The following is a 26,915-nucleotide window of genomic DNA, read 5'->3' as shown; positions in this document are numbered from 1 at the left end:
ATTCCACTTCAGGGGGACTGGATGGCACGAGCTCGATTTCAGGGTCCTAGCTCATCTGAGCTCCCCATGCGCGAATTGTCTGACACATAAAGGGCAAACTCTTGAATGGAGCTGTTATGACTGGTTTCTAGGCCACAGTAGCCGTCATTGTATTTCGGATGTTATAGTTAAGGAAATATTTCGCTTCGGAGACTTTTTTTCTCAGTGAGGGTTTCCTTCACTAGTTTTAACCCCTGACCCCAACAATCCCTGTCCCCTTTTGCTATTTCATTTTCCTCTACAGCTCTTATGGCTTATCTAACATACCAATCTCTGGTTGGTTTGTTTTTTATTGTCTCTGTTAAAATGTAAGGTCAAAGAAGGCAGGAGTTTTGTCTGTTTTGTTCGGGCTCTGTCCCCAGGGCAGCACAGGACAGTGCCCGGCATACAGTAGGTGCTCAATAAATGTTGTTCCACGAATCAGTGCATGAACCGGCTTAAGACAACCGTGTTGTGGCTACAAAGAGATCAGGATGTGGTCTACGGAGTCTCTGGCCTCAGTGTGGCATTCAGGGGATACTTCCCTGTGTTTGTGACTGTTTTTTTTCTGCCAAACGCAGATACTGAAAACTGTGGTCTCCAATAGTTCTGGCATTCTAGGAATCCTGAAGAGAAGAGGCCGGAATGAACGCTCCAGCCAGGGGCCATCGGACCAGTGAGGGACAGGGAATCCACTTCTCCCGGGTTGGTGAGAAGAGCCGGAGGGCAGGGAGCAGGGGGCAGGTGGTGCTGGGGTTTGGGGGCCGCCGGGACGACGGGCGGCGGCTAGAAGCGCGAGCGGGGCGCCCCGGAGCGGGCTGGAGCGCGGGCCTCTGCACCCCCAGCGCCGCCGGGAGCCCTGCCCTAACCTGCCCAACTTCCGTCTGACAACTGGAGGGAGGGGTCAGGGCCGGGGACTGCCGGGGGTCGTGCAGGTGGCCCTGAGTGCCGCTCCGCCAAGCCGGGGGCCGTCGGCAGCCGGCGCCGAGGCGTCGCGGGGCGACAGCGGAGGGACCGGGGGCGGCGAGTGGGGGGCAGAGCCTGCGGCGGGGCTCGGGGACGTCACCGGGGGATCGGCGTGGGCGGAGCCGCACTCGGAGGGGGGAGGAGGCCCGGGCGCGGAGGTGTTCCCGGGGGCGGGGGGCGGCGACCCGCGCATATAGGCTCGCCCGGGACTCCCCGCGGGGACGGGGCCTTGGCCGGTTAGGCTCCGAACGGTGCGGACGCTCGGCGCCGTCTGTCCGTCCTCCCGCTGCGTCCGTCGCGTCTCCCCGCCCGCACCTGCCTCGTGCACCTGCCGCCCCGCGCACCGCAGCCCGGCCTCAGCATGACGGACCAGGCGGCCTTCGACACGGATATCGTCACCCTGACCCGCTTCGTCATGGAGGAGGGCAGGAAGGCCCGCGGCACGGGCGAGATGACCCAGCTGCTCAACTCGCTCTGCACGGCGGTCAAAGCCATTTCCACGGCCGTGCGCAAGGCCGGCATTGCGCACCTGTGAGTCAGGCCTCCAGGCCATCGGGCCACGCACGTCCTGTCTGTCTGTCCTGTTGGGGATCTGCCTGGGAGTCTGATATGTGGTCCCCTGGCCCTCCTGCTGTCAGCCTGCCTGCCTGTCTGGCAGATGGGAGTGTCTCTCTCTCTCTCTCTCTTTCCCTCGTAGCCCCTCTCTCACAAAGCTTGTCCAACTGCACCCAAGCCCTGGTTCCCCCTCCCTTGAGCTTGGGAGTGCCCCCACGGGGGGACCTGGCTCACAGTTCACACCTGCCTCCATCCAGCAGCCCTCTCCCCTGGGCTGAGCAGCCTGCCTTTGCACCCGCTCTCAGCCTCCTCGTGGTGAAACAGGCTGGCCAGGCTGAGCCCCTGGCCAGCCCACCATACCCAACTTAGCCTCATACAGGAAAGGGCCTGCACGGGTGCTTCCTTTCTCTTTCGCTCCTTTTCCCTTCTTTGCTCCCTCTGGAATTGGGGTCCCAAGTCAGGTTTCTGATTTAGTATCTCCTTGACCCTAAACAAGCCCCGTTAGGAGCAAAGGAAGCCCAGGGCAGGCTGGTAGGAAGCCTGCATGCCCAGAGCTCTCAGGAGCAGCAATGCTTGTGTGCAAAGGGCTGCTGTAGGTCCAGGGTGGGGCCTGAGATTCTGCATTTCTACAAAGTTCTGTGGTCGATGGAGCAGATGCTGAGGTTTGCAGATCACATTGTGTGCAAAGGAATCACGGGACATGAGGATTCAATGGGCACCTTCTTATGAGGCTTTTTGTAAGTAACACAAATTCCCTTTGGTTTATTCTGGTGTGCACATGTATTTTATATTTAGACTGATCCTCACTGTAGCTGAAGCGTCCCTGGGTTTTCAGACTGCCCACACTGCTTCCTAATGTTTCCTGTACTTTGGAACACTATGAAAATGTGCATGATGCTCATAGCTGATCTGAAAAAGTATAACCCGCACAACCTGGATTCCTTTTCTGGGAAGCTCTTTGGCTTCAGACCCATGCTGTGGGTTGGTGGAGCTAACTCTTAAGAAAGGAGTGTTGGGGAAAAAAAAAAGGAGTGTTGATGACATTTATTTTCAGATGTCAAACGGAGATAGGCCTTGCTGGGATTGGGACGAGTACATTAGGAAGGTGGTGGCTTCTTTACTATTTCTTCTAGAACCCCCCTTAATAATACATTTCTATGGAGCCTTTGCCCTAGGAAATACACTCAGTTAAAATCTCAGTTCAGATTTAATTTACAATGAGTATAGGTGTTCTCATCACCTTCCTTGCCTTTGAGGACTGGGAGCTTTGTTAAAAAGAGCGCTTGGCATTCCTTGTATTACTTAAAAAATGTGTCAGTACCTTTCACACCCCCCAAAAGACTCAGAAACACAAGATCTGCTCTGAGGTATATCTTTCCCACCTTTTAAGTAACCTCAGATATTGGGATCTTGCATAGAGGGACCTGGACAAAGGGTGCTAATTTTGGCTAAATAAAATATGTATATTTTTAGGCTAGATAGTTGTATACCAGGTTTTTAAAAAATACCGCTGCTGTTGTTACTATAAGCTACCTAAAAAGTTGCACTCCTTGGCAAAAGTTCAAACCACTCAAAGGAACACAAAGGAAAAAGTGAAACCCACCTCATATCTCTTCCCTGGGGTACCAACTATTAATAATTTACTGGTCATTTTCCCAGCGACTCCTTTATACTCATACAAGTTTATGTATCGATACGTATTTACATAGGCCTGTATGTAAATAGCAAACAAATGGCAGCACACTTTATATGTTCTTCTGCACTTTGCTTTCATCATTCAATAATATAAAATGAACATCCTTCAATGTGAGGACGGATAAATCCACCTCCTCCTTTGTATCTGTTGCGTAGTGTTCCCTGAGCTACTTACCTCTTCCTCTAGGTTTGGCCATTTCGCAGAACTTTGTTTCAAATAGCGTCGTACGTATGGAGCAGGGGTTGATGGCCTGGTTGTGTGGGTGGTTGACAGGGCATGAGCCAGAATCTGGACACTTCTTTACTCCTGTGGGAAAATAAGAATTTGGCTATCTCAGTATGACATGTAGTCAGTTGGGCAGACAGCAATAAGGCAATATCTCAAGCCAGTCCTCCAATCACATTCATTATTGGCTTTGCTATCCTGGATGAAAAGGCCCATGTGCCTGCAGATGACTTGCTACGGCCGAAGGCTTGACCTAGAAGGGCATGTACCCAGACAAACAAGATGATTACAGATCTGCAAGAACCTCACAGGAACCAGCTTATGGAGCTCGGCCATGATGTCTCGCCAGGGACACATTAGGAGTTGAACTTCGAGCCTGGAGCCTCCTCTCTCTCTGTCAACCAACAGTTGCTGTTGTAGCTGGTGTCCTTGTGGTTAATGAGACATCCACAGAATCATAGAGTTTCAAGCTGAAAGACTCAAAATTTGTCACCCAGTCCGGCCCTTCTTTGTAGAGCTGAGGGCCCTGAGGGCAGGGGAGATGAGGTGAGTGGGCCTATTGTCCAGGCTGCGATTCTTTATGCCACGTGTTGGACTTTATTTTTCAGAAGTCAGTTAAAACTCACCCAACTCTAAATCTCACCAATTTTATTTTTGATGTGAATTAAGAATCGTATCTCAAGAAGCCATTGCCTTCTGGAAAACCTGTTCTTGAAACCTTATTTCTGTGCTTCTGGCTCCCCTCTACCCAGTCCCCGGAGAGAAGGGATGCCGATCCATACAAGGAGCAACCAGCGTTTTGTTCTCCCAGGAGAACAGTCACCGGTCTATAAGGGGATCTGATGAATTCATGGTTCAAATTGAAGTGTTTGCTCATGTCTTTGTTTTCACTCCTTTGGCAGAAAGTGGTTCTCCAGTGGCTTCAGGTTTTGCTTTAGCCATGTGGAGTTGACTTTCCTTTGTACGTGTTTCCAAATCACTGCTTGAAGAATTCACTGGTTCTGTTTAGTTCAACAAAATGTGTTGAACACCCACAATGTACAAAATTCTAGATGAGATTGAGAGATGAGAACAACAGAGCTTATGCTATTAGACAAGTATGGAATTAGTTATAAAACACAATAGAGATCCTGAAAGGTGCTTTCATAGAGGTACCAGAAATACAATGTGGATGGATGCAAAGGATTGTGGGGCATCGAGATGAGCATGGCAATGGGCAACGGTCCTAAGGCCTGATGGCTGGATAGCATTCAGTTGTGCAAAGAAAAGGGGTGGGAAAATATTTCTGGAAAATGTGCTCATTCAGTTTGACTCAAGCATGGAGCACATGTGGAGGGGTGTTTGTGGATGTGAAATTACAAGTGCATTGGGGAGCATCTGATAGCAGGGGTGAATACTTGATATTTTGGGGGGAGTATGCAAAGGGGAGAGTAAAAGTTTTTGAGTAGGTCAGTGGTATGATTAGCGACTAATCTGGGGAGGATATGGCTGGAAGTACAGAACCGGAAGAAAGAAAGCTGAAACATGGCGAGAACCCACTAAGGCTGGGGGGTGAGGAAAGCATTGGAGGGGAGAGCCTGGGGGAAAGAGAGAGTCTGGGGAAGTCTTGAGTGTGGACTGAGTGAGAAGGGCAGCCAAGTTCTCAAAGAGCAGGTTCCAGCAATTGAGAGCAGGGCCACACCATTAAAACACGAAGCAAAACAAAAACCAAAAATAGAATTCCAAAGCAGAAGCTGGTTTTAGAGGTTGGGGATGGATGACAAGATGATCCCGACATTTTGGAAACATTGAACTTGAGGTGTTGGAGTGCTATCCAGTTGGAGGTGTCATCCAGCCTGCAGTTGGATGGGCTTTGTGAAATTAGGGCAGGAAGCCCTTCCTCAAGATGTGGCCCCTGGTTTTTGGCACCTTTGCCCTGAGGCAGAGAGGAAGAGGAGAAGAAAATCGGGACCGGATTTCATAGAACAGGAACACGCACATTTTGGGGAGCAATGGAGCTGGGCTCCGAGTCCTGGCTCTGCCATTTAGCTTCTGTGAGGGTTTTGGCAATTGATGTAATAACTCTGAGCCTCGGTTTCCCCACTGGTAAGATGGAGACCGCTGTTTTTTTCAACCTCAGAGAGCTGTGTGAGGATGAGCTGAGTTCATTAAACAATTGCCAATATTGTCATTATTTTCCTAGGCTGAAGATCATGATTATATATATTTTTGTTAATTGAGATACCTTTCAATTTTGGGCTGGCATGAACACAAGCAGAGGTTGGGGTTTGTGACCTGTGAAAGCTGCTCTGGTTGGCATCTCTTCAAGGAATTTCTGCTCCGACCCTTGGATTTTCTGTCTGGGTGAACGGTTGGTCACTTACCTCGGCATCAGTCAATAACAGGTCATGTTACCTTCAACTTTTGTGATAAGGATTAAATGATAATCTGCCTTCCTTTCTCTTCAGTTGGGTGTTCTGCAAATGAGCTCGTTCACTTGGTTCTTTTGCGTGGTGTCCAGCCTGCGGCCTGCTTCCCGCTGCCTTGTTGACACGGGGGTGGGGGTGGGGGTGGGGTGGGGGGGGAATGCTAAGGAAGCTTTCTTCCTGGGAGTCGCCCTGCCTCCAACCCTGTGTCTTCAGAAATGTTGCTAAAGGTGGCTTTCCCCTGATCATCATAAATCACAAACTTTATGGCTCATCCATTCTAGAAATCATGTGCAAATGGCAGCCATGTTGTTCTCAACGGAGCCCCACAGGCGTCCGCTAAGTAAACTTTGGCTGATGCGGGGGGGAGGGGGGAAACCAGGACCTCTAGACCAGTTTGTCAGGCAACTTCTGGAAGTCACCCAGTGCAGAACTGTGTCACAGGTAACTGGCAACAAAGGAAAGCGCTTGAAGTTTGCATTTGACCAGAGTCCTACTGGGGAGAGTATTTCATTTGAAATGCCTAGACATTTCACTTCATTTTTATTCAAATTAGTTGGCCTGGCAGTCCAAGCAGTTCAGGGGTGGGAAGCATCCTGTGAGGGTCTGAGCCCTTTTGATTGTTACTTTTTAAACCCCTAGAGACACAAGAGTTCTCTTTCTGGAGTTTGGGAGCAAAAATCAGTTTGAAGAGCTGCTACTTACAATACCTCTTCTTTCCCTTGTACTGTAAACCTCACCAAAAATTTGGAAAAAAGCTATGTCGCTTTAATTCATATAATAGGGAACTCCTAAATGAATAATCCTTTAATTCATATAAAAGGACAGGTTACATTTGGCCAGTATTTTAAAAGCCCTAGAAATTTGGATTAAATATTAGCATTGTGTTTCAAATTTGCACATGATTTCTAGAAAGGATGAGCCGTAAAGTTTGTGATTTACAATGGATTTGAACTCCAGTGAGCTAGAGTCCCAGCCCATGGAGTAAAGCCAGTAATGTTCCCTTTCCCTCTGGGGTAACTTGAATTTAGGAAAAGCTTCCTTGGCAGATCAAGTCACCTGCTCCGTCAAAACGAATGTCTCTGTCCCTGCATGATCAGTGCCCAGCTGCTACGGAGCCCTTCTCAGGGTGGGGTGGAGGAGGGGGTTTAGCCTAGAGGTTTACAACTTGCTTGAGTCAACCCATTTTCTTCACCCTTTGGCTCGTTTCTCTTTCTCCACTGATTGTAAGGCGTAGTTGGCTTCTGGAAGGCTTTTTTGACAGTTGGATGATGGTTTCCCCACATCCCTGCAGCCTCAGTTGCTTTCTGATTTGGGCCCCAGGGAACAGCACATTGGGAACAGATCTAAGGAAGAGTCTGGTGGTGTGTGGGAGGGTGTTTGGTGCCATGCCCTCCTGTTCACAACAGCTGGTACAAAAGTTGCTTCTAAACCAGGCCAGGCTTCTGGCCTCTGCTGGGCAATCCTGGAGTCTGCCTAGAATTCCAGTTTAGGGAACACAGTTGATCTGTTTTGCAAGCCCTAGTTCAAGTGGCCAGGCAGAAGCATGGGCACCTCCCTAGAAGCCAAGGCCCGTATCTGCTACCAGTTCTGTAGGCCCGCAGGTGACTCTGGTCTCCTTGTGGCCATCGGAATACACAGGGAAGGCTCGTCGTCATTTATCCTTTGGGGCCTTTGAGTAATGATGACTGATGAGAATGCAGAAATTTCTTGTTTCAAGCGGGTTTCTGAAAACTTGGGGAGAAAATAACTCCATGCTCTCTTCAGCTAATTAGTTCCTGGAGGATATTTCTGAAGGCTTTTCTCCTCTGTCAGAGTTGGAGGAGTCTTGCCTGCTTCTGCCTTTTCACTGAGCTGTGGAAACCTGTTCCCTCAGGGACACCTTGCAGCTCTTGTGCGGGCCCCTCCTGCGGTGTGTTGGAGAAGCCTGACTGAGCATTCACCTGGCCTGGCTCCTCATCCCTGAGCAAGTAACGCAGGGCAGTGTGACAAACATGAGTCACGGCTAACTTGATGTGACAAGACAAAACGCAGGGAATACCCAGTGATGGGGTATAAACTTGGTTGTAATTACTATGGACATGGTGATCTGGGAACTCACTCTCCTGAACCCTGATTCTACTTTAGGATCACTTTCCTTTGCCTTTAAGACCGTCTTACCACCAGGTCTCACCAGGGGAAACCCTCCCACCAGATGTCTAGAAAAGTTATAAAGTACCTGAATTTTGAGTTTGAGGGGCCCAGAATATTCTATCTCCATAGTGTTTGTTTAAATTAATTTTTTTTTTTAATGCTTCACAAGCAACTGGGGGATAGTTGGAAAAGGGTCCTGGTTAGAACAGAGGAGGGACCTTCCATGGGGTCAAAAGAGGAGGGGGGGAAGGTAACTACCCGACCTTGAGGGAGCCGGAAAGGGGGAAGTGGCCGGTGATCTGCAATAGTTTGGCAGGGAAGATGGCTATCTCAGTGCCAGGTGTAGCTAGTGTCCCCAGAGTGTTCCTCCCGCAGTGTGTTACATGGTGCACTCGACTCCCATTACAGACCCACCCTGAGAACAGTTCTGGAGGATGGTAAATACTGGGACATGCAGGAAAACTCACACAGGCCTCTAGGAAGCCCTTGAGAAAAAAGGACCATGGCCGGACTTCACCCGACTTGCTGGATGAGATACCTGAGCAGGTGGGACATGGGCCCAGGTGTGACATAGGCCTTTCCCACGCCTGTCTCTGGGGCCCCGTCCCTCTGCCCTAGCCGCCCCGGCCTCTGTGGAGCTGTCTTCGGAGGCCTACCCCTCTGGGGACTGTGCCAATGGCTTCCCCCGGCTCTCCAGCGTGTGGAATGACTTTGAAAGTCGGTTGCTCCTATATTCATTCCTTCAGACAGGTTTTTGCTTTCCTCGGTGAATGCCATTCATTCGTGTGGCAAGTATTTATTGAGGGCCTACTGTGTGCTGGGACACAATGGAGGAAAACATACCCTCTGTCTTCCTCATCGGAGTGAAGGATAAACCGACCATGCTAACAGGATGGGGGGTGAAGCCTGGGAGTCTCCGAGACTCTTCTGCCCCTCCCGCAGCAGGTGCAGCTCCCTGATGAGGGCTCCCTTGAGAGAGCAAACCAAGGTAATTCACATTTTTTCTCACCTATTAGATGCCAAGGGCTGTGCTAAGCCCTTTGCACGTCTCACCTCATGGAATCCTCTAGCATCACACAAAGTATCCTTGCCTTCAGTGGGCACACGCACCCGAGGAGACAGGACAAGTGACTTGCAGAGGTGAGGTCTGAGCCAGGTTCCTGTCAGGAAGCTCAGGCTCCTTTCCATCAGCCAGTTCACCTGCCTGAATTAGTGCCTTTCAGTGAGGACATCTCAGGCGAGGAAGGAGCGACAGGGCCTGTGGGGCCAGTGAGGGAGATGTATTTGGGTTGGTGGCCCTGCCAAGCCCCTCTCGTTCCACCCAGAATTTGGCTGCCTTCTTTCTCCACCAGCATCGGCCTCAGGATTGAGGTGAGAAAAAGAGTAGGTGGAAGGAGGACGGGGCTACAGCTGCAAGTGTGGCAGACCCTTGGTCTTTTACTCATGAACGAGGAGCGACATGGCAGGAGAGGGAGCAGTGGGCCCCGGGCTGGCGGGACGAGATGCTCTTTCCAGGGGGGGCAAAGGAATGACGTGGAAGCGACACTGGAGGTGGGCTTGCTGTGAAGCCGGAGTTACCTTCTGGAGCCAATCAGGCCAGGCCAGGCGTCTGGGTTGGGACAGTCCCTGGTGTTGGCTGCGTTTTGTTCAGCCAGAGACAAGGGAGTTCTGTCTGTCGACAGAAGATGCATCTGCAGGAGTTGAAGTAAGGGCCGCTGTGACCACTGGTTCCCAGGCGAGTGCTCCTGACCCTGTCAGCCAAGGCCCCTGTCCTGGCCCTTCAGCGGTTGGGCGACGTCTTCCATCTCCTGCCGTCTCTTCTCTGGGCTGTGCCTCCTCTCTCTCAAACGGTTCCCCTCCTTTCAGTGTTCCTGTTCGAGCCCCGCTAGTCCAGCCTGCCTCTTCCTCCATTCCCACAAACTAAGCTGCATTTTGCATGAGCCACTCTAATTCTGGGAGTTCTGCAGCTACCGACTTATAGGTACTTTGAAAGTAGAGTAGAGACTCCAGACTTTTCACGCCGGCAGCCGAAGGACTCCTGCCAGCGAGGGAGGCCTGGCCCGGGAGGGAGTCGGAGTGAGCTTCTCACCTCTGCTCTGCTTCTCCGCTTTGGACAAGCCCGTCAGTGTCTGCAAATGAGCTTCCTTCTCTATAAAATGAGGTGGTGGGGCCAGTCTGTATTGTCCCTTAGGAACTTTTCAGCTATGAAATCATAGCGTCCCTTGGCTTAGCTCACAGCTCAGGCTCCCTCCTACCCAGAAGTTTTCCTTGCTTGCTGTACCTCTCAGCTGATTGATTATGTGCTAACCTGTGTATTCAAGGGTAAAAACTGGTTTTGGGGGGAGGTGAAGAAAAATCAATCTTTTTAATATATGAAGTACAGATACACACTATATTTGTGGTGGTAAAATTTCACGGAGGAGTGTGATTAGGGAAAAAAAGCTAAAAAGTCTTCTTAGAGGCCATTAAAGAAAGGTTGAGAAACATGGATTTACCCACAAAGGTGTGCTGGGTACTTGACATACTGGACAGGTGAATATTTGCTCCTTGTTAGGAGTCAATCTGGGGGGATGACCATTCTTCTTGTTTTGTTTCTCCCAAACCACTTGTCTTCTTTTCTGTCTTCTAAATTCTACTAAACACCTGCTTTCAGTGGGTTTAGAGGTGCACTGGCATATCCTGGTGGTCATGGCTTATATTTTTGTGACTTTTCTTCCTTCTAGCTATGGAATTGCTGGCTCTACCAATGTGACCGGTGATCAAGTGAAGAAGCTGGATGTCCTCTCCAATGACCTGGTTATTAACGTGTTGAAGTCCTCCTTTGCCACCTGCGTTCTTGTGTCAGAAGAAGATAAGCACGCCATTATAGTAGAGCCCGAGAAAAGGGTGGGTCTGCATTTCTACTGTGGGGGGAGGGTGTTCAGTGTAACCATCATCCTAGCTTTATAAATGGCCCCACTTGCTCAGCCAAGCTGGAATCCTAGGAATCATCCCATATTCCTCCCCATCAGTTACCATTTCACAGATTCTGCCTTAATACCATATCTCACATCTATCCTTTACTGTCCATGCTACCACCATAGTTCATGCCATTATTACCCCCCCATGTACTCAAGCGTTAGTGAGACTCATATGTACTCATACTCATCCCCACCCCTAAATTTTTGTTTTCATGTTCAAGGTTCTTCAAAGTCTGCCTTCTGTTAACTACCTCTTTTTTCTTCATCTCCACCCACCAAATTGCCAACCTTCCCATTCACCTTTCTTGCCAATCTAAACTGCTCTCAGTTTCTATCATTGATTTATGCATTATAATCCATGGGGATCCCATTAATTTGATTGCTCTTTGAAGGCAGAGATAGATTATATTCTTTTCTGTATCCCAGCATCTAGCATAGTACCCAGCAGCTTGTAGGGGCTCAACAATAAATTGTTGTTGAAAAAGTGAATGAAAGAGTATAGCCAGCTTTTGAAGAACAACAACAATCATATGATTAAAAAAAAAAATTTTTGAGATGTGATGTGAAGTTCTGTGGGCTTACCATCTTTCCCTGTTTGAGATGAATTGGGGACCAGAAGGAGTAGCATTAGAAAAAAGCAATTGGAAGATGAATTTAAAGAGGTTGCCTGATACCCAGTTTTGACCTTTATAAGAAGGGTGGGGAGCCACATCTGATTAGCTTGTTTGACATCATTCCTAAAATACTACTTCATGATTCAAAGTTCATGTTTTTCTCTGCTGGGCTTCCCAAGGTAGTTGGCAGTTTTAGGCATGTGGATTGAATTTTGTGTTTAATATCCTCTATCAGTTACCCCAAACTTCCCTGACTATAATGTGCCTCGATAATAGGCATGTTTCTGTTTTCCAGATGACAGTTTCCTCTGCATGGGCCAGGGTGATTTGTTAAGAGCAATAGGTCAGGGAATCAGAGAAACCTCTTAATTTGATGCAGAACATTTAAAAACCACATCTTAAAGTGGCCAATCTGGAGATGGAAAAATCCCCAGTGGTATTCAGGTTAACTCTCTCTTAAAAAAAAAAATCTCTGGGACACCTGGGTGGCTTAGTCAGTTAAGCATTGGACTCCTGATTTCTGCTCAGGTCATCATCTCAGGGTTGTGAGATGGAGCCCCACATCTGGCTCTGTGCTGAGTGTGGAGCCTGCTTAAGATCCTCTCCTTCTCCTTTTGCCCCTCCTGCCCGATCCCACGCATGCGCTCTCTCTCTAAAAAAAAAAAAAAAAAAAAAAAAAATCTCTGATTTGTAGCACATACCAATTTCTACTGTGTAAATATGCCCCATAGTTTATTTCAAGCTACCAACATGGCATCACTGAAAGCAGAGTTTGGGAAGAGATGTGCACAATTAGGTCTTGGGCACATACAGCAACCAGCTCCAGCACACCACTGAAAATCTGGTTCACAGAATGAAATTTTGGTAGTCCCATTACGACAGAGGGTTATACCCTTTGGGAATCACAGTAGGGTTGTTGTTGGGAACTCTGTGCACTGCAACCACGTGTCAGCTATAAGACGTGCATGAGAAGTTTTTTCAAATAGATCTTAATGTTATCTTTGCTTCCGCTAAGGAATTGTTACATTTTTTTTTCTTTCCCTTGTGAATAAAGAGAAATTAGTGACTAGCCTCATTTCTTTTTTCCCCTTGGCTGTCAGGAAACTCAGATCAAAATTATGATTCATCTATATCAGCAGTGTAGGAAACTATGACTTATTTTTCTGTTTCATCATCTTCATCTAGACCTGCTATTCTAAGTTATGTTTTCTCTGCCTAGTGATCTTTTGGGACAGATGTTTTGTTGTTTTTGTTCTGTATGCCACCTCATACCTTCTCTGACAGACAAATCAGATTCACATTTCTTGAACTTTCTCCTAGATTCCCTTGTTTTATCCCCTTTGTGTATGCTCTTTGTTTTGTTATAATTTTAAAAGTAAAGTTGTATTCCTTTTTTTTTTTTTGCTCAGGGTAAGTATGTGGTCTGTTTTGATCCCCTGGATGGATCTTCCAATATTGACTGCCTTGCGTCCATTGGAACAATTTTTGGCATCTACAAAAAGGTAAAATGTAATATATCGAGCCCCTGGTTTGAAATAAAAAGTTAAGGTTGACATCCAATACTATTTCACTTTTGGTGGAGCGGGTAGAATGTAGGTCATGAAACTCTCTGAGGCTTGAGATAGGTTTATATCTCAGGTACTGACTTTTCCAGCCTTAACTGCTTGCTGATGATCCATTAAGTGGTTTAAAAGAAAATATAGTAAAACATGGGTGGGAAGAGAAAGATATTTCACTTTTTAAACTATATCTTCCTTACAATGGAAAATGAGAATAAAAATAAGAGACAATATAGATTAGTTATAGTGATCATACTGTGTGAACTGAGAATTATGAGTATAACGAGAGATTATTTATGTCAAAATTGTCCTTTAAATTGTCTGAATCGGGGTCTGCAAATGAAGACTCGCTGGGACCAAATCCAGTTTGTTGTCTGATTTGTATAGCCTGGGACCAGAAAATACCCCCTTTTCATTTTTATATGGCTGAAAAAAAGTCTAAAGACTAATATTTTATGACCCGTGTCATTCATATAAAATTTAATTTTCACTGTCCATAAATAAAGTTTTAATGGCATATGGTCAACTCATTTGTTCCCATATTGCCCTTGGCTGATTTTGAGCTGCGCTGTCACGGTAAAGCAGTTGTGATAAAGACGGTGATGGTAAAGCCTCAAATGTTTACTGTCTGTCCCTTTGTGAAAAGGTTGCTTTGCGCTGGTGCAGCTTGGGACCTGGACTCCTGCCCTGGGTCTTTCTCACCTGTGCGAGCCTCTCCTTCCTTCTTTTTCTTTGTGCATGTGTGCATGTGCGTGTGTGTGTGCGCGCACGTGTGTGTGTTGGAACAACTCAAGTACACAGAGAAGTGAAAAACAGAATGAATACCCATGGGCCCATCGTAAACATGATGAAATCTAAAATACGTCATCTTGGCTTCAGCCCTTCTTGTGTTATTTTAGAAATAAAACCTCACAGATTGTGGTTGAGCCTGAGCCCGTTTCTTCATCTCAGTGGATGAGGCAGCTTAGTTCAGCTGGTCTCTGAGTTTCCTCCCAGCTCTCTTGTTCCAGGAGACAGAGGCCACAGCTTGAGATGCGAGACCACAATTCGTACCTTATTTCTCAGAGTGACTTGTTGTCTAGTATTACATGTAGTCTCCTTCCAAACACATGGCCGCCATGGGATGGTTTTCTTTCATCACTAGAATGGATTTTGCTCTTTTGTCTTGGCCGAGAGGCAGATCCACATCGAGATCAGTTTGAGTAATAGAAGGTTTTAATGCTCATAACAAAAAGGCAAAGGCAACAACTCAGCTATTTTCCAGGTCAGACCATGAAACATACCATTCCTGTTATAGACATGGAGGGAGGTCATTTTCTCTACAAAGTATCAAATCTATAGTAGCGAGAGGTTCCCAGCAAAATTCTTCCTGTGAGGGAAGCCTCCTGCTTAATGACTTAACTAAAACTACAGGGGTGCTGATGTTTGCCTGCCCCAGTCTCCACCTCAGCCCCTCAGGAAAGACTTTTAAGGAAAGAAAAATCCCTAGAAAACTGAGAGCCAGAAAACTAGCTATCACCTAAAAAAAATCAAACCAGCTTGCAGTAGCAGCTTGAGTTATGAATGCTAAAACTCAACAACAAGTCTCCATGCTCTTCTTAAGAAACCTGAAGTGGCTCTCTGAAAAGACTGGGAAAAAAAATGAGTATGACACCCACCTTTATGCCATTGCAGTTTTTAAACATCTTACTGATTGTTTGAAAGCATTTGAAGGCTTACGGGCGTAAACATTGATGTGTCTGATGCTGCAAATGACACATTTCCTGCTTTCTGCATCGATGGTTCTGGGCTAGAAGTCATCTCCTTAGGCCACAGCATTGGTAACTGAACCTGGCAACAGTGATCAGGCCTTTCCCACGTAATGCCTGGAAACAGGTTCCAGAGGTGTCTCAAAGGGGCACATGGTCCAGTGTCCCAGAGAGTTCCTGCCGAGGAGACCCCCAGAAGGGGTAGAATTCTCCTGAGGTTGAGCGACTATCATGGTTAGAATGTTTGTCCACATACTGAATCAACACATCTCCCTATTGCGCATTTGGCCTTTTAGAGCATCCGAAAATAAGGTTTTTTTTGTCTTTTTGTTTTAACGTGTTTGGAAATGGCTTTCCTGCCCTGTCCTCCCTTCCTTTTAAAAAATATTTTTTTAAGCTAAACATCTTTTGTATGAGAAGATTTTAGACCTCACTAGTGTGGTCACCCTATACTGGACATAATCTAATTTGCAACATCTTTTAAAAATATCCAGTCCCCACAACTAAACACAGAGTTTCAAAAGTGCTCTAGCAGTTTCAGAATCCAGTTCAAGTCCTTTAACTGAGCACAGCGAGACTTACACACTTACTAATTAATAACCATATGGAATGTAGCTTCCGGACATTGACACTTGCAGTTCTATGGGGATCTTCGGCAAGGTAACTGTGAGCCTCTTGTTTCCTTATCTGTAAAGGGGAGGTACTGAAAATTAGGAATAATGACCTGAAAATAGTGCCTGGCACATAAAAAGTGCTTGATTAAGTATTAGCTATTAATATTACTTGTTTTGTGTATTAATATCCAGTGGACAGTATCAGAACTCTAATTTAAGGAAGGAATGAAAAGAGGGAGGGAGGGAGGAAGGAAAAGAAGGGAGAAGAAAATTACTGGTTTTCATAACTAGAAAGCCCAATGGATAGATTTGCTTCAGGTGCCGCTGCATTGAGGGCCTCAGACCACGCCATCAGGAGACACTTCCTCTCTCTCTCTACTACGTTCCTCCACTCGGGCGAACGGTGGCCAGCAAGTCCAGGCTCACACGCAGCCCTCCCAGTAAAGTCAAGCAGAAGATGCAAGCCTCTCTTCCAACAATTCCAACAGGAATGTCATCTCACTGGATCTGATTGGCTTGGCTTAGGTCACGTGGCTGTGCTATAGCCAATCACTATGGCCTGAGGCAGGCGATGATTTGGTTGGCCAGGCCCGGGTCATGTGCTCACCGGAGAGTTGAGAGCAGGGGAGGCGGTATCTTTTTTTTTTTTTTTTTAAGATTTTATTTATTTATTTGACAGAGACATAGCGAGAGCAGGAACACAAGCAGGGGGAGTGGGAGAGGGAGAAGCAGGCTTCCCGCAGAGCAGGGAGCCCGATGCGGGGCTCGATCCCAGGACCCTGGGACCATGACCTGAGCCGAAGGCAGACGCTTAACGACTGAGCCACCCAGGCGCCCCGGGAGGCGGTATGTTAAGGAGATTAACGTGCAGTTACCAGGGAAGGGTGGTGGATGCTGGCCAGGCAAAACCAGCCCATCTTCACTGCCGATTATAAACTCCTTGAGGGCGGGACATCGTCTTAATGTATGTTTTGTAGGCCAGTGGCCTAGCGCGATAGAAGGTGAACAATACTGGCTGAGTTATGGGGGACTCCGAATGCTCTGTGAGCTCTTGTGACAAGACAAGGGGGATACCCACATCGACCAGATTTTCTCCCCCACCACCTCAAGTCTCCAGAATCCATGGTGTCTTCCTCTATACCCCTTATGAGGTGGTGGGAAATAAAACAAACCAGTACCTCCGACAGGTTGTGGCCCGGGATAGGCAGAGAGAGAGAGGTAGGGTCTAGGAGCTTTCTAATTTTGCCAGGGGCTTTATGGGACTTGGTGGGTCCATGAGCGCCTGCATGAGAATGTGATGGATCCCTGGACCAAAGGCCTTCCCTGCTGGGGTTTGAAGGAAGGAATTCATGCATTAGAAATACCAGGCTAGGAAAGAACTCCTCCTCATCCACGATTCCATGGCATTATTTTCTCTTTGAGTGTGTGGATCATAGACAATGTTACCATTTCTTATTCTGTGGCAGAGAGTAAGATTATTAGGTGACAACATTTCAGGAAAGGCTGTTTGTTCTTGCACCTTTGGCATGGGCAGGCGTGGATGGTTCTGGGTGAGGTGGATCTCTGAGGGATTTTTCTTAGGGGAGAAGTGATTATTCCAAGCCTTTAGGGGCTCCCAGCCAACTCATTTGTCTACATATTGCCGGTCTGATTTCTCACGGCCCTAGCAGGGTTAAGTAGTTGTGATAGAGGATAGTTAGAGGCCCGAGTCCTCCCCTGTGTGTCACTGGCTTTGAAGGAAGCTGGTTCTGTTTTTAAGGCTGGGCATTGGTAAAATTTGGAGTTTGGGTAAACAACTCAAATTTTTGATAGTATGTTTAGTCTTGTGTTTAGATGCAATGCACTATTCTGTGAACACAAAGCAAACTAAATCAAATAGCTTGACCTAACCCAACCAATCAACCAACCAACCAACGAGCCACCTATGTGAAAACCATTTATTAAACACAAGGAGTGGGGATGAGGGGGAAAAGGAGAGAAATGTCCTTATGACTCTGCCTTTTACATAAACTTCAGTGTCCGAGTCAAGTATGGTGCACAATAAAGTGCAGATTCTCAGGAACCCCCCCCCCCCCCCCGCCGCCCTTAGAAAGTCTGGCTTAGTAAGCCTAGGCTACATCCCCAGGATATGCTTTTTTTTTTTTTTTAAAGATTTTATTTATTTATTTGAGACAGAGAGCATGAGAGGGAGGAGGGTCAGAGGGAGAAGCAGGCTCCTCGCCGAGCAGGGAGCCCGATGCGGGACTCGATCCCGGGACTCCAGGATCATGACCTGAGCCGAAGGCAGTCGCTTAACCAACTGAGCCACCCAGGCGCCCAGGATATGCATTTTTAATAAGCGTCCCAGGTGATTCTGATGCATGTGGTCTCTGGACCACACTTTCAAAAAAGTTCCAGGAAAAAAATTACCGGGAATGTTTTTGCTGGGATGACCTCCATTTCCAGCATTGTGATATAGATGCTCATACTTGTTTTTAGCTACTGGAATCTCTGGTTGGGGAAGGAATAAATGAAATTGGCAGAAATTAAATTCCAAGTAGAGTATTCAAGCTGAAAGATTTGTTTGGGGTTGTTTTGAGGAGTGTTGTCTGCACTCCTGGAGGCTCCCGGGTGGGGTGGAGTTGGGGCTCCTGGCAGCTCCAGGAGGAGGGGGGCAGGATCTCCTCCTGTGCGCCCATCAGCCATCAGATTTGTTTGGGGTTGTTTTGAGGACCAAAGAAGCCAATCAGGTATTAATAAAGAAGATCATTATCTTCTTATCATTATCAACCCTTGACTAGGAGCTATGCCCTTAAGGTGTCCCCTTCCTTAGTATCAAACTGTGATCACATGACCCACTGGATTGTGTTTTTAATGGAACAAAATAGGAAAGATTAGAGTGCATGTTATGTTCTGAGTGTAAGCATTTCTTTGTGTAGTTGTGTGTGTGTGTGTGTGTTGGTACTGGTTTGTGGCGTAAATGTATTTTTTACTGTGGGTGTGGTAAAAAAAATGGAAAGCAGCTGCCCTACCCTGTCCTGACTCTGGAGAGATAGTCCAAGTCCCCGCCTTTCTGAGAATTGCTTGGATGCGTGAGTGTCCACTGAGGCACGTGCCGCAACTGGCAAGAACTCATAAAATTGATTTCCTCGCCAGACTAGCAGTCCTGCAGCCCAGTCTTAATATGTTTAAACAAAGATGGAGTAGGCAGGTGGAAGACATTGATGCCGTAATACGATTAAATTAGTGGGAGCTGGCAAGAAGGCATGCTCTCTTTTGAAAGTGATAATGGAGAAATGAGGGAATATCAAATTAGTAAAATTGGAGGAGGACCCTGATTGGAAAGAAGGATCCAGATGCAGGAAATCTGCCGTATGGGGACGGAGAGGCTGCCGTGGTAATATAATCAGGATATTACTGATGTGTGGAGGAAGGCCCCGCTGGGAAGATACCCAGTTGCATTAGGAGAGCGCACCTTGATAATGCATCTTGCTAATGACTGAACTGGAAAAAAGAAACACAACACAAAACAAAACAAAAAAACATGTTGTTTTGTTTTCTTTCTTGTCCTAGAGTTCAACTGATGAGCCTTCTGAGAAGGATGCTTTGCAGCCAGGCAGGAACCTGGTAGCTGCTGGCTATGCCCTGTATGGCAGTGCCACCATGTTGGTCCTGGCCATGGTGAATGGCGTCAACTGCTTCATGCTGGACCCGGTGAGAGACCCCGTGGGAGGTTGGGTGCTTGGCTGGTGACTGTTCGCAAGGCTCTGTTACTTGTGTGGGAGGGTGAGAGGGGGTATGTAGAGGTGGGAAATGAGGCCCACAGAGGGCCAGAGATGATGGAGTGGGCAAAGGGGTGGGGGAGATGGAGGAACCACGTGTACATCACGAGAAGATTGCTGAGGTGAGAAATAATATAATAATATGGAATAATAATATTCCAGAGTATAAGGGGGGCTTTGTTCCAAGATTAATTCTGTAGAACAGACATTATTCAACTGACTCAAATGCCCACTGAGTCCAGGCAGGCCATATAAATGAATGAGGTGTGCTGGGGAAGGAAGGCCAAGGGCAATGGTGGGGGCGGGGGTAAGCTGGAGAGGTCTAGCAGTTGTTACTATTTGGGAATAGGGGCTCAGTCTTGCCAAGGCTTCCAGTGTCTCAAGAAACAGTGGACTAAAAAAAATGTAATATTTCTAGATTTGTAAAACATGTGCTAGCCAACTAAAACACATTTATGGACCAGATGGGGCCGGTAGATGGTCTCTTTGCCACCCACTATGTCCATGACTAGCTTGTTTTGCAGAGGTGAACGGGTGTCCCAACTGATGCAGTGGATTGCCTTGTTTCTTCAAACATAGCTACCAGATCCATTTGATGTCGTGCATACGCAGATGAACGCTCTGTGAATGCTTGCAGTTTTGATAAGGCTTTGATAAACTCAAGGAAGAGAAAATAAAGAATGAAATGAAGATAAGTCCTCATTCCACCTTAGAGAGAAAAGCTACTTAGTGGAGAGGAGCCCAAGGTGCCATGAAAAATATTCATTAACAGCTTGAATTTGTGGATGATTTCTTCCACGTGTCTATTAATTGGAGTTATTTATTCAGGTAGATGACAGTTCCAGTGGAGCCGATGAATTGCGGAAAGAAGTCTCTTTCACTATTTGGCCCAACTCAACCTACCGTTGAATATAGAATTCAGTAGGCGGGCACATTCATCATGCACTTGATCCAGTGCCCCAAAGGGAAAAGAATTGGGTTTATAAATACCTTTTAGTTTTAGACATGTCCTCCTATGACAGTAATGAAACTTTATTAATTCAGCGCTTTTTGTGGACACACGGAACACAGGGTACACACAGCTAGCTGGAATTGGGCGGGAGACAGGTATAGCTCCTGGTGAGGCCCCGGGCTTCATGTGCGTGGCAGGTCGTAGCCGTGAGAATGTAGGCTGCCTTGCATGACCGGACTTTGGCTCCTTGGAAGTACCAGCGCTTAATAAATAAACAAAGGTAGGAGAACAACACTAGATTAAGCCTCCAAGTGGGGCGACCTCAGGGGAACATAGTGGCAGAACCGGAGCAAAGTTCACCCTGAGCCCAGTGCACAGTTTCTGGAATCACTGAAGTCTGCATATGTATGGCTTTGCTAGAGATTTACTGCTTCCCCAGACATTCTTCTAGTGACTTCTCTGTTACCTTTGAGTTGATGGACCTGTAGAAAAAATGAAATCTTTTCTTGTCTCCAGGTCATAGACCGGTGTCTCTGGGAGTCAGTTTCTGTGTATGTGATAGGCTTTTGCCACTCCGAGTCCTAATGGCCCCTCAGTGTTTGGAAGAACAGCGCAGGTCCGCTGTCATAGTCCCCTGCTGGGGCCGCCGTCTCATTAACCCGCTGCTCCCCCCCGCTGCCTGCAGGGCGAACCTCAGGACCCCTTCAGCGCTTTCTATTCATTTTGGCTGGCGGTTTCTGCTCAAAAGACGGAGACAGCTATATGTGCGTTTCCAGCAGGCTTGGACCCTCAGAAGGCTCTCAGGCTCTTGTGTGCACGTGCAGGAGACTTTCCCCCTTCACGTCTTGGATTCTCTGGCCAGGTGCCAGGGCAGGGCGTCGGAAAGCATGGCTGCAGGAGCTCTGCAGCATCCGCTGGGCGATGGCTTGCTCTCAGGTCTTCTTCTGTAAAGATACCTAGCTAGTGAGTTAGTTTTCTGATTATAAAAGAACATTTCTACAGAATTGTGGCCAGAATTTTTGGAAATACAAAACAAAAACAAAAACAAAAACAAACCATAAAAGAAAAAAAGAATCACTCAGGTGAAACCTTGCAGTGACCACTGTTAATTCTAGTCTTTTTCTCCTTCCCCTCCTCCATCCTCCTTCCTGCTCTCCTAGTCCTCCTTCCGTCCCTCCCTCTCTTCCTTCCTTTCTAGGTCACACTCCCTACCTGCAGGAAGGACTCTCTGCGATGGGGGTAAATGGCTGGGGCACCTCCTTTCTTCTTCGCTCTTGCCTCCAGGGAGCAGCTCCCTCCCGACCAGGGCAGAGCTTCAGTCAGCCTCTTCTCAGGACACGTGGGAGCTCCAAACAGTCCTCAGTCCCGGGCAGCAGGACCTAGGTGACACTTTCTCTCGAGATTCCGGTCTCCTCTAAAGCACCTCAGCCCCAGAGGCATCAACTCAGCACCGGAACTTGGTGGCAGGACCGAGTTCTGAGAAACGTGTTGCAGATCAGCGGGCAAAAGCACCCAGGGTTACAGAGGCTGGGAGTCCAGACTCAGGATTCTCTTCCTTTCTGTGGCAGCACAGAGAAGGGACACGTCATCACGGCAGAAATGGAAAGCCGAGAGCACTCCTGAGCACGCCGGTGTGACTCAGTGCCCACCTCTCCTCATACCCCACCTCCTGGGTGCACCAGCAGAATTTTTTTTTTTTTTTTCAGAATTGTATATTGCTTTGGACGCACATTTCCCCTGCCCCCCGGGGGGCACAGCTGTTTATTTTTTGTTATCTTATTTTATTACTATTTTCTCATCCTGATAAGTGTACTCTTTAATCCCCATCCCCCGTTTCCCCACCCTCCTGTCTGGTAACCAGCAGTTCGTTCTCTATAAAGAGTCTGTTTCTTGGTTTGTCTCTCTCTCTTTTTTCCTTTGCTCATTTGTTTCTTAAATCCCACTTGAGTGGATACACAGTTCTCATTCTCCCTCAGGTTTTGCTGCTGTGTTAGGTATTTCTGCATTCCCTACTTTTGTCTGTTTTCTTTCTTGTTTTACTGAAACCATTTGAAAGCCCAGTCAAGAGTTTCGACTCGCTGACATCTGCAGCAGCCTCTTCTCTCCTCCTGTTTCCTTTTCACCCACCGACTCTTCCCCGGCCCTGTTCACAATTCCTGGAGTGGCAGGTCAGGGGCAGGGTGTCCCAGGGCTGGGAGAGGCACCTTGTGCCCCCAGCCTCAGGACCCCGGGCGCAGCGCAGCCTGGCCCCGGAGGAAGCGGCTCATCACCTGTCCGTCTCCTTCTCCTTTCCTAGGCCATTGGAGAGTTCATTTTGGTGGATAAAGATGTGAAAATCAAAAAGAAAGGAAAAATCTATAGCCTCAATGAGGGCTATGCCAGGGAGTTTGACCCTGCCGTCACCGAGTATGTCCAGAGGAAGAAGTTCCCCCCGGTAAGTGAGGGGCTCTGTGGGAGGGCCCCGAGTTATGCACAGATCTGTTGGTTCATGATTTACCCTGGAGGCTAAAGGTGGCAGGGATGGCAGGGGCTTGGACTCCAGTGTGCCCCGACCCCATGGTGAGGTTCCCACCTCGTACTGGGGACTGGAACTCCTGCCCTCGGATGTCAAAGTCCGAGGGTCCGTTTCAGCCTCTGCCGCTTTCTGCTGGCAGGAGAAGATCAGGACAATAAAGTCAGCCAGATGAGTGAGTCCATGGCAGTAAAACATTTCGCTTCTGTGGTCCCCGATCTCGGATGGTACAGAACACGGTTCTCGTACCCAGGTGCCTGCCCTGGGGTGGCCAATGGATTTCTGTTCGCCGTCTCAAGATTACGAGTGTCCATCTTGGTACCTTTCTGAAGAGGTTTCAAGTCACTGAATACAAAGAGAAGAAATGGCTGTTTACAGAGCTAGTTTTATGTAGGAATATCCAATTTTGTCATCCTCTTCAGTGCCTTTGAAAGCTGCTATGTGATGAGGAGGAAGCCCAGACCTTGTTAGGATGACATTCAGGGCCTCCTGGCCGGCCCCAGGCTCTCTTTCGAGCTTACCTCTCCTTCCACCTTACCCTGCATTGCCTTCCCACCCGCTGAACCCTGCACACACAGGTGCACTGGCTTCCTCCCCAGACCCCAGGCAGATGGCATCTGCCTCTCTGGGTTGCTGTGCTTTGCTCGGGCAGGTCCCATGCCCCCTTGCCCGGCTCCTTGGCTTGGCAAAGTCCTTCTCAGCCTGCAAGGTCCTGCTGAAAGGTACGATTTTGTGATGCCTGTTCCAACCCTGTAGTCAGAATCAACGACACCCTCCTGGGGGACTTCTGCAGGGTCACTGCAGGTAATTTGACCCTATTATGAGAGGTGTAAGAGGCGGTCTCTTTCTGCTCCTGGGACTCAGGATTTTCATCACATTTCCTAGCACAGCTCCAAACACGCACCTTGTAGGTGCTCATTAAATAAATGATCATTGAACCAGATGAGCAGAGAGGACGCAGAACTCTCTTTTCCATGACCCTAATTATTGTTGTCTTAACCTTGCAGGATAACACAGCCCCTTATGGTGCCAGGTACGTGGGCTCCATGGTGGCTGACGTGCACCGCACCCTGGTCTATGGCGGGATCTTTCTGTACCCTGCGAACAAGAAGAGCCCCAATGGAAAGGTAATCAAATCCCCTGAAAAGCTGTTGAGGGGCGCCTGGGTGGCTCAGTCTTTAAGCGTCTGCCTTTGGCTCAGGTCATGATACCAGGGTCCTGGGATCAAGCCCTGCATCAGGCTCCCTGCTCAGAGGGAGTCTGCTTCTCCCTCTGCCACTCCCCCTGCTGTGTTCCCTCTCTCGCTGTCTCTCTCTGTCAAATAAATAAAATCTTTAAAAAACAAAACAAAAAAACGTGGTTGAAAGCAGTGGATTCCATTTGCAGCCCAGGGGATTTGATACAGGAAGAAAGAGAGATTACAGTAGCTGTTTATTGCTGTTTTGCTCTGCAATATGATGCTGAGGATATCTGTGGGATATTCTTTTCTAGATTGGAGGCTGTCTTAGTTAAAGCCAGGTGATACTGGCTCGGAATGGTCTCGTGAGAGCCCTTCCATTGCTAAAGATAAGTAACAGTGTTACGGTCAGGATGGGTGCTTCCAGTGGGTGGCCTGGGCAAAATGAATGCCATTCACAATGTGAAATGAAACAGTTCAGCTTCATTACCAAGGCAGAAAATCAAATATGTATCCAAATAGAGGTTTCCTTTGATTGCTTTCAAAAGGCGTAAAATAGAAATAACTAATGAGCTGACATTGGCTGCTTGGAAAATGATACCTTCCTAGGGAAGGAAAGAATCTCTGGGGAAACCTAGAGCTTTCAGGTGAGCTGTCAACCACCGAATGCACTGGTCTAATGCCCACAGTGTTGCGAGGTTGTCTTTTTTTTTTTTTTCAAATGTGAGAGAAGGAATGGGAACAAGAATCCCCTTAAGATAGTTAAAAATGTGTATGTTCCAGATATATTCAGATGTCTCTTTACAGCTGGTGGTGTCCAGTTCATTGAAGGCATTCTCATTTACTTAAAACACCACTCTTGCCATCACCACCTCAGGCATCCCAACCTATGTGATTAGCCTACTCTGTCACACTTTTCTTTAATGCCTCAAAAAATTGTGTCTTAACACCAATATTGAGGTTCCTCCTTTTTTTTTTTTCTGTTTTGCAAATCTGCCCATGACACCTGTATGCAAATACAGCCAGGAAACACCTGCAAGAACCTGTCTGCTCAATAGGCAGACTGCATGAAAATGCAGACAGTAAAAAAGTTAATATTTAAAAGTAAATGCCGAGATGTATAACATACTCAATCCCAACCCCCGAAGCCTTCGGAGAATTGTAAAAGGAATGTGTACAGGGTTGCAAACAATATTATACTGTTTGGAGAAGCTGGTCTGCTTTCCAGATGTCTGCAGCCAGACACTACCATGGACGTTTAATGCTTTTAGAATAGGCAAAGCTCCATCCAGAACACACAGAGTCACTCATTAGGTCCAGTTTCCGTGCTATAAAGAGAAGGGAACCATCAGTTCTGCCAAAATGTCATTCAGTCCTGAGTCCAGGTGGTCTGTCTCACATTCGCATCAGGCACTCTATTGCTGGCTGTGGCCTGATGAATGGTTTAATTTAACCAAATGGTTAAATTAATCACTAGGTCTTAAGAGGCAGCCTTGGGGGTGAGGACTATTACAACCTCACAGAAGGAAAGGGAGAGTATCGGTTACCTTGAAAAGTCCCACCAGCTCTGTACTAGTTTGCTATAGAACACATCCCTTTTTTTTTATGTAATAATGAGCGTGCTGCTCGTGGCTCTCTCTTCCAGTTGAGACTGCTATACGAATGTAACCCAATGGCCTATGTCATGGAAAAGGCGGGAGGATTGGCTACCACTGGGAAGGAAGCTGTACTGGACATTGTTCCCACTGACATCCACCAGAGGGCGCCAGTCATCTTGGGGTCGCCTGAAGACGTGAAGGAGTTCTTGGAGATCTACAAGAAGCACGCTGCCAAATGAAGAACTGGCCTTGCCCACACCAAAAAGAAGTGCCATTTATCTGGACCTTTTGTCTCCCACAGTGCTACCCCTTTCTGGCTCCACACATTCCTAGACAGCAGAAATAAAAAGCATGGATATTTTCACCATCAGAAGCTGCGTAGTACCTGGTGCTGCCGTTCTATCTCAGTAATGCCACTGGACATATTTTGAGTGGGTGGGGGAGAAACAAACATATCCTTTCTAAAAAAGAGTCTTCCTTGCTTTGTGTCAAATAATAGTAGTAGTGGTAATAATAGCAGTGAATGCATATCACAACAGATAACTCATTTAATTTTCACAACCTTATGAATTAGGTAGTCTATACAAATAACCCCTTTCACAGATGACAGAATGGAGCACGGAGAGGGGAAGTCATCTGCCCAAGTTTCCAGCCAGTGAGCGGCCACGCGGGGATATGAACCCAGGTAGTCTGGCCAGGAAACAGAGTTAATGTATCGCGTTTCCTGCGTGTTGTTCGTTCAGGTCTGAGCGCACAGAACTAACCTGGGCAGAGCTGTTTACACCTTCCTGGGTACTGGACTACCCATCTATGACCTGTTGGCCTCACATGTGGGTGTAACCCTCTGAGTCGCAAATGAAGGCTTACTACTCAGTGGTGACTTTTCTATAAAAACCGTAACACTCTGTTGAACAACAAAGCCTAGTCATTCCTAAGGTTTAATTACCATAAGGAAAAAGATTCATTATAAAAGGAAATACAATTTGTTGCCAGCAAGTATATTTCTCACTAGGCTCTCTATATAAGCAGTTTCTCCCTTAGATGACCGTGGACTAGAATCCCAAGATCATAGCAAGTTATCTGTTAAACATCTGTGGACTTTCTTGAGCTCTAGATGTAGGCAAATATGATCATATATAATATGTTATTTGCTATATAGATATATAAATTAATATATTAAATAATCAGATGTTTAACATTTAATATTTTAAATAATTTATTCAAGTATATTTAATGTATTAATATGTTAAAGTATAGATTATATATTTACTTGTGAGCTGCCCTTCACCGGTGAGGATGAAGGGATGGTGCTTGCTGAGCATTGTGTGGAGGCCTGGCAGGAACCCAGGTCTGTTGGTTCTCAGGCTCCACGTGTCATGCTGTCCCTAAAATGGGAGCTCCCTCCTACTCCTAATCAAAACA

General features: G+C 47.3%; 1 protein-coding gene across 1 annotated transcript; it reads left to right on the top strand.

Moving 5' to 3' along the window:
* Window positions 1-1,100: 1,100 nt before the first annotated feature.
* FBP1 (fructose-bisphosphatase 1) lies at window positions 1,101-25,866 on the top strand. The gene is made up of 7 exons (XM_045882352.2): window positions 1,101-1,515; window positions 10,722-10,884; window positions 12,982-13,074; window positions 19,046-19,186; window positions 22,503-22,640; window positions 23,726-23,845; window positions 25,541-25,866. Exons 1-7 carry the CDS (start codon window positions 1,346-1,348, stop codon window positions 25,730-25,732), a joined length of 1,017 nt encoding a protein of 338 aa, XP_045738308.1. The 5' UTR covers window positions 1,101-1,345; the 3' UTR covers window positions 25,733-25,866.
* The last annotated feature ends 1,049 nt before the right edge of the window (window positions 25,867-26,915 follow it).

Source organism: Mirounga angustirostris, unplaced genomic scaffold (genome assembly GCF_029215605.1).
Source record: "Mirounga angustirostris isolate CCGP_5_RB_7025 unplaced genomic scaffold, mMirAng1.0.hap1 SCAF_15, whole genome shotgun sequence".
Classification (NCBI taxonomy): Eukaryota; Metazoa; Chordata; class Mammalia; order Carnivora; family Phocidae; genus Mirounga; species Mirounga angustirostris.
This window is presented reverse-complemented; position numbering and strand designations above follow the sequence as displayed.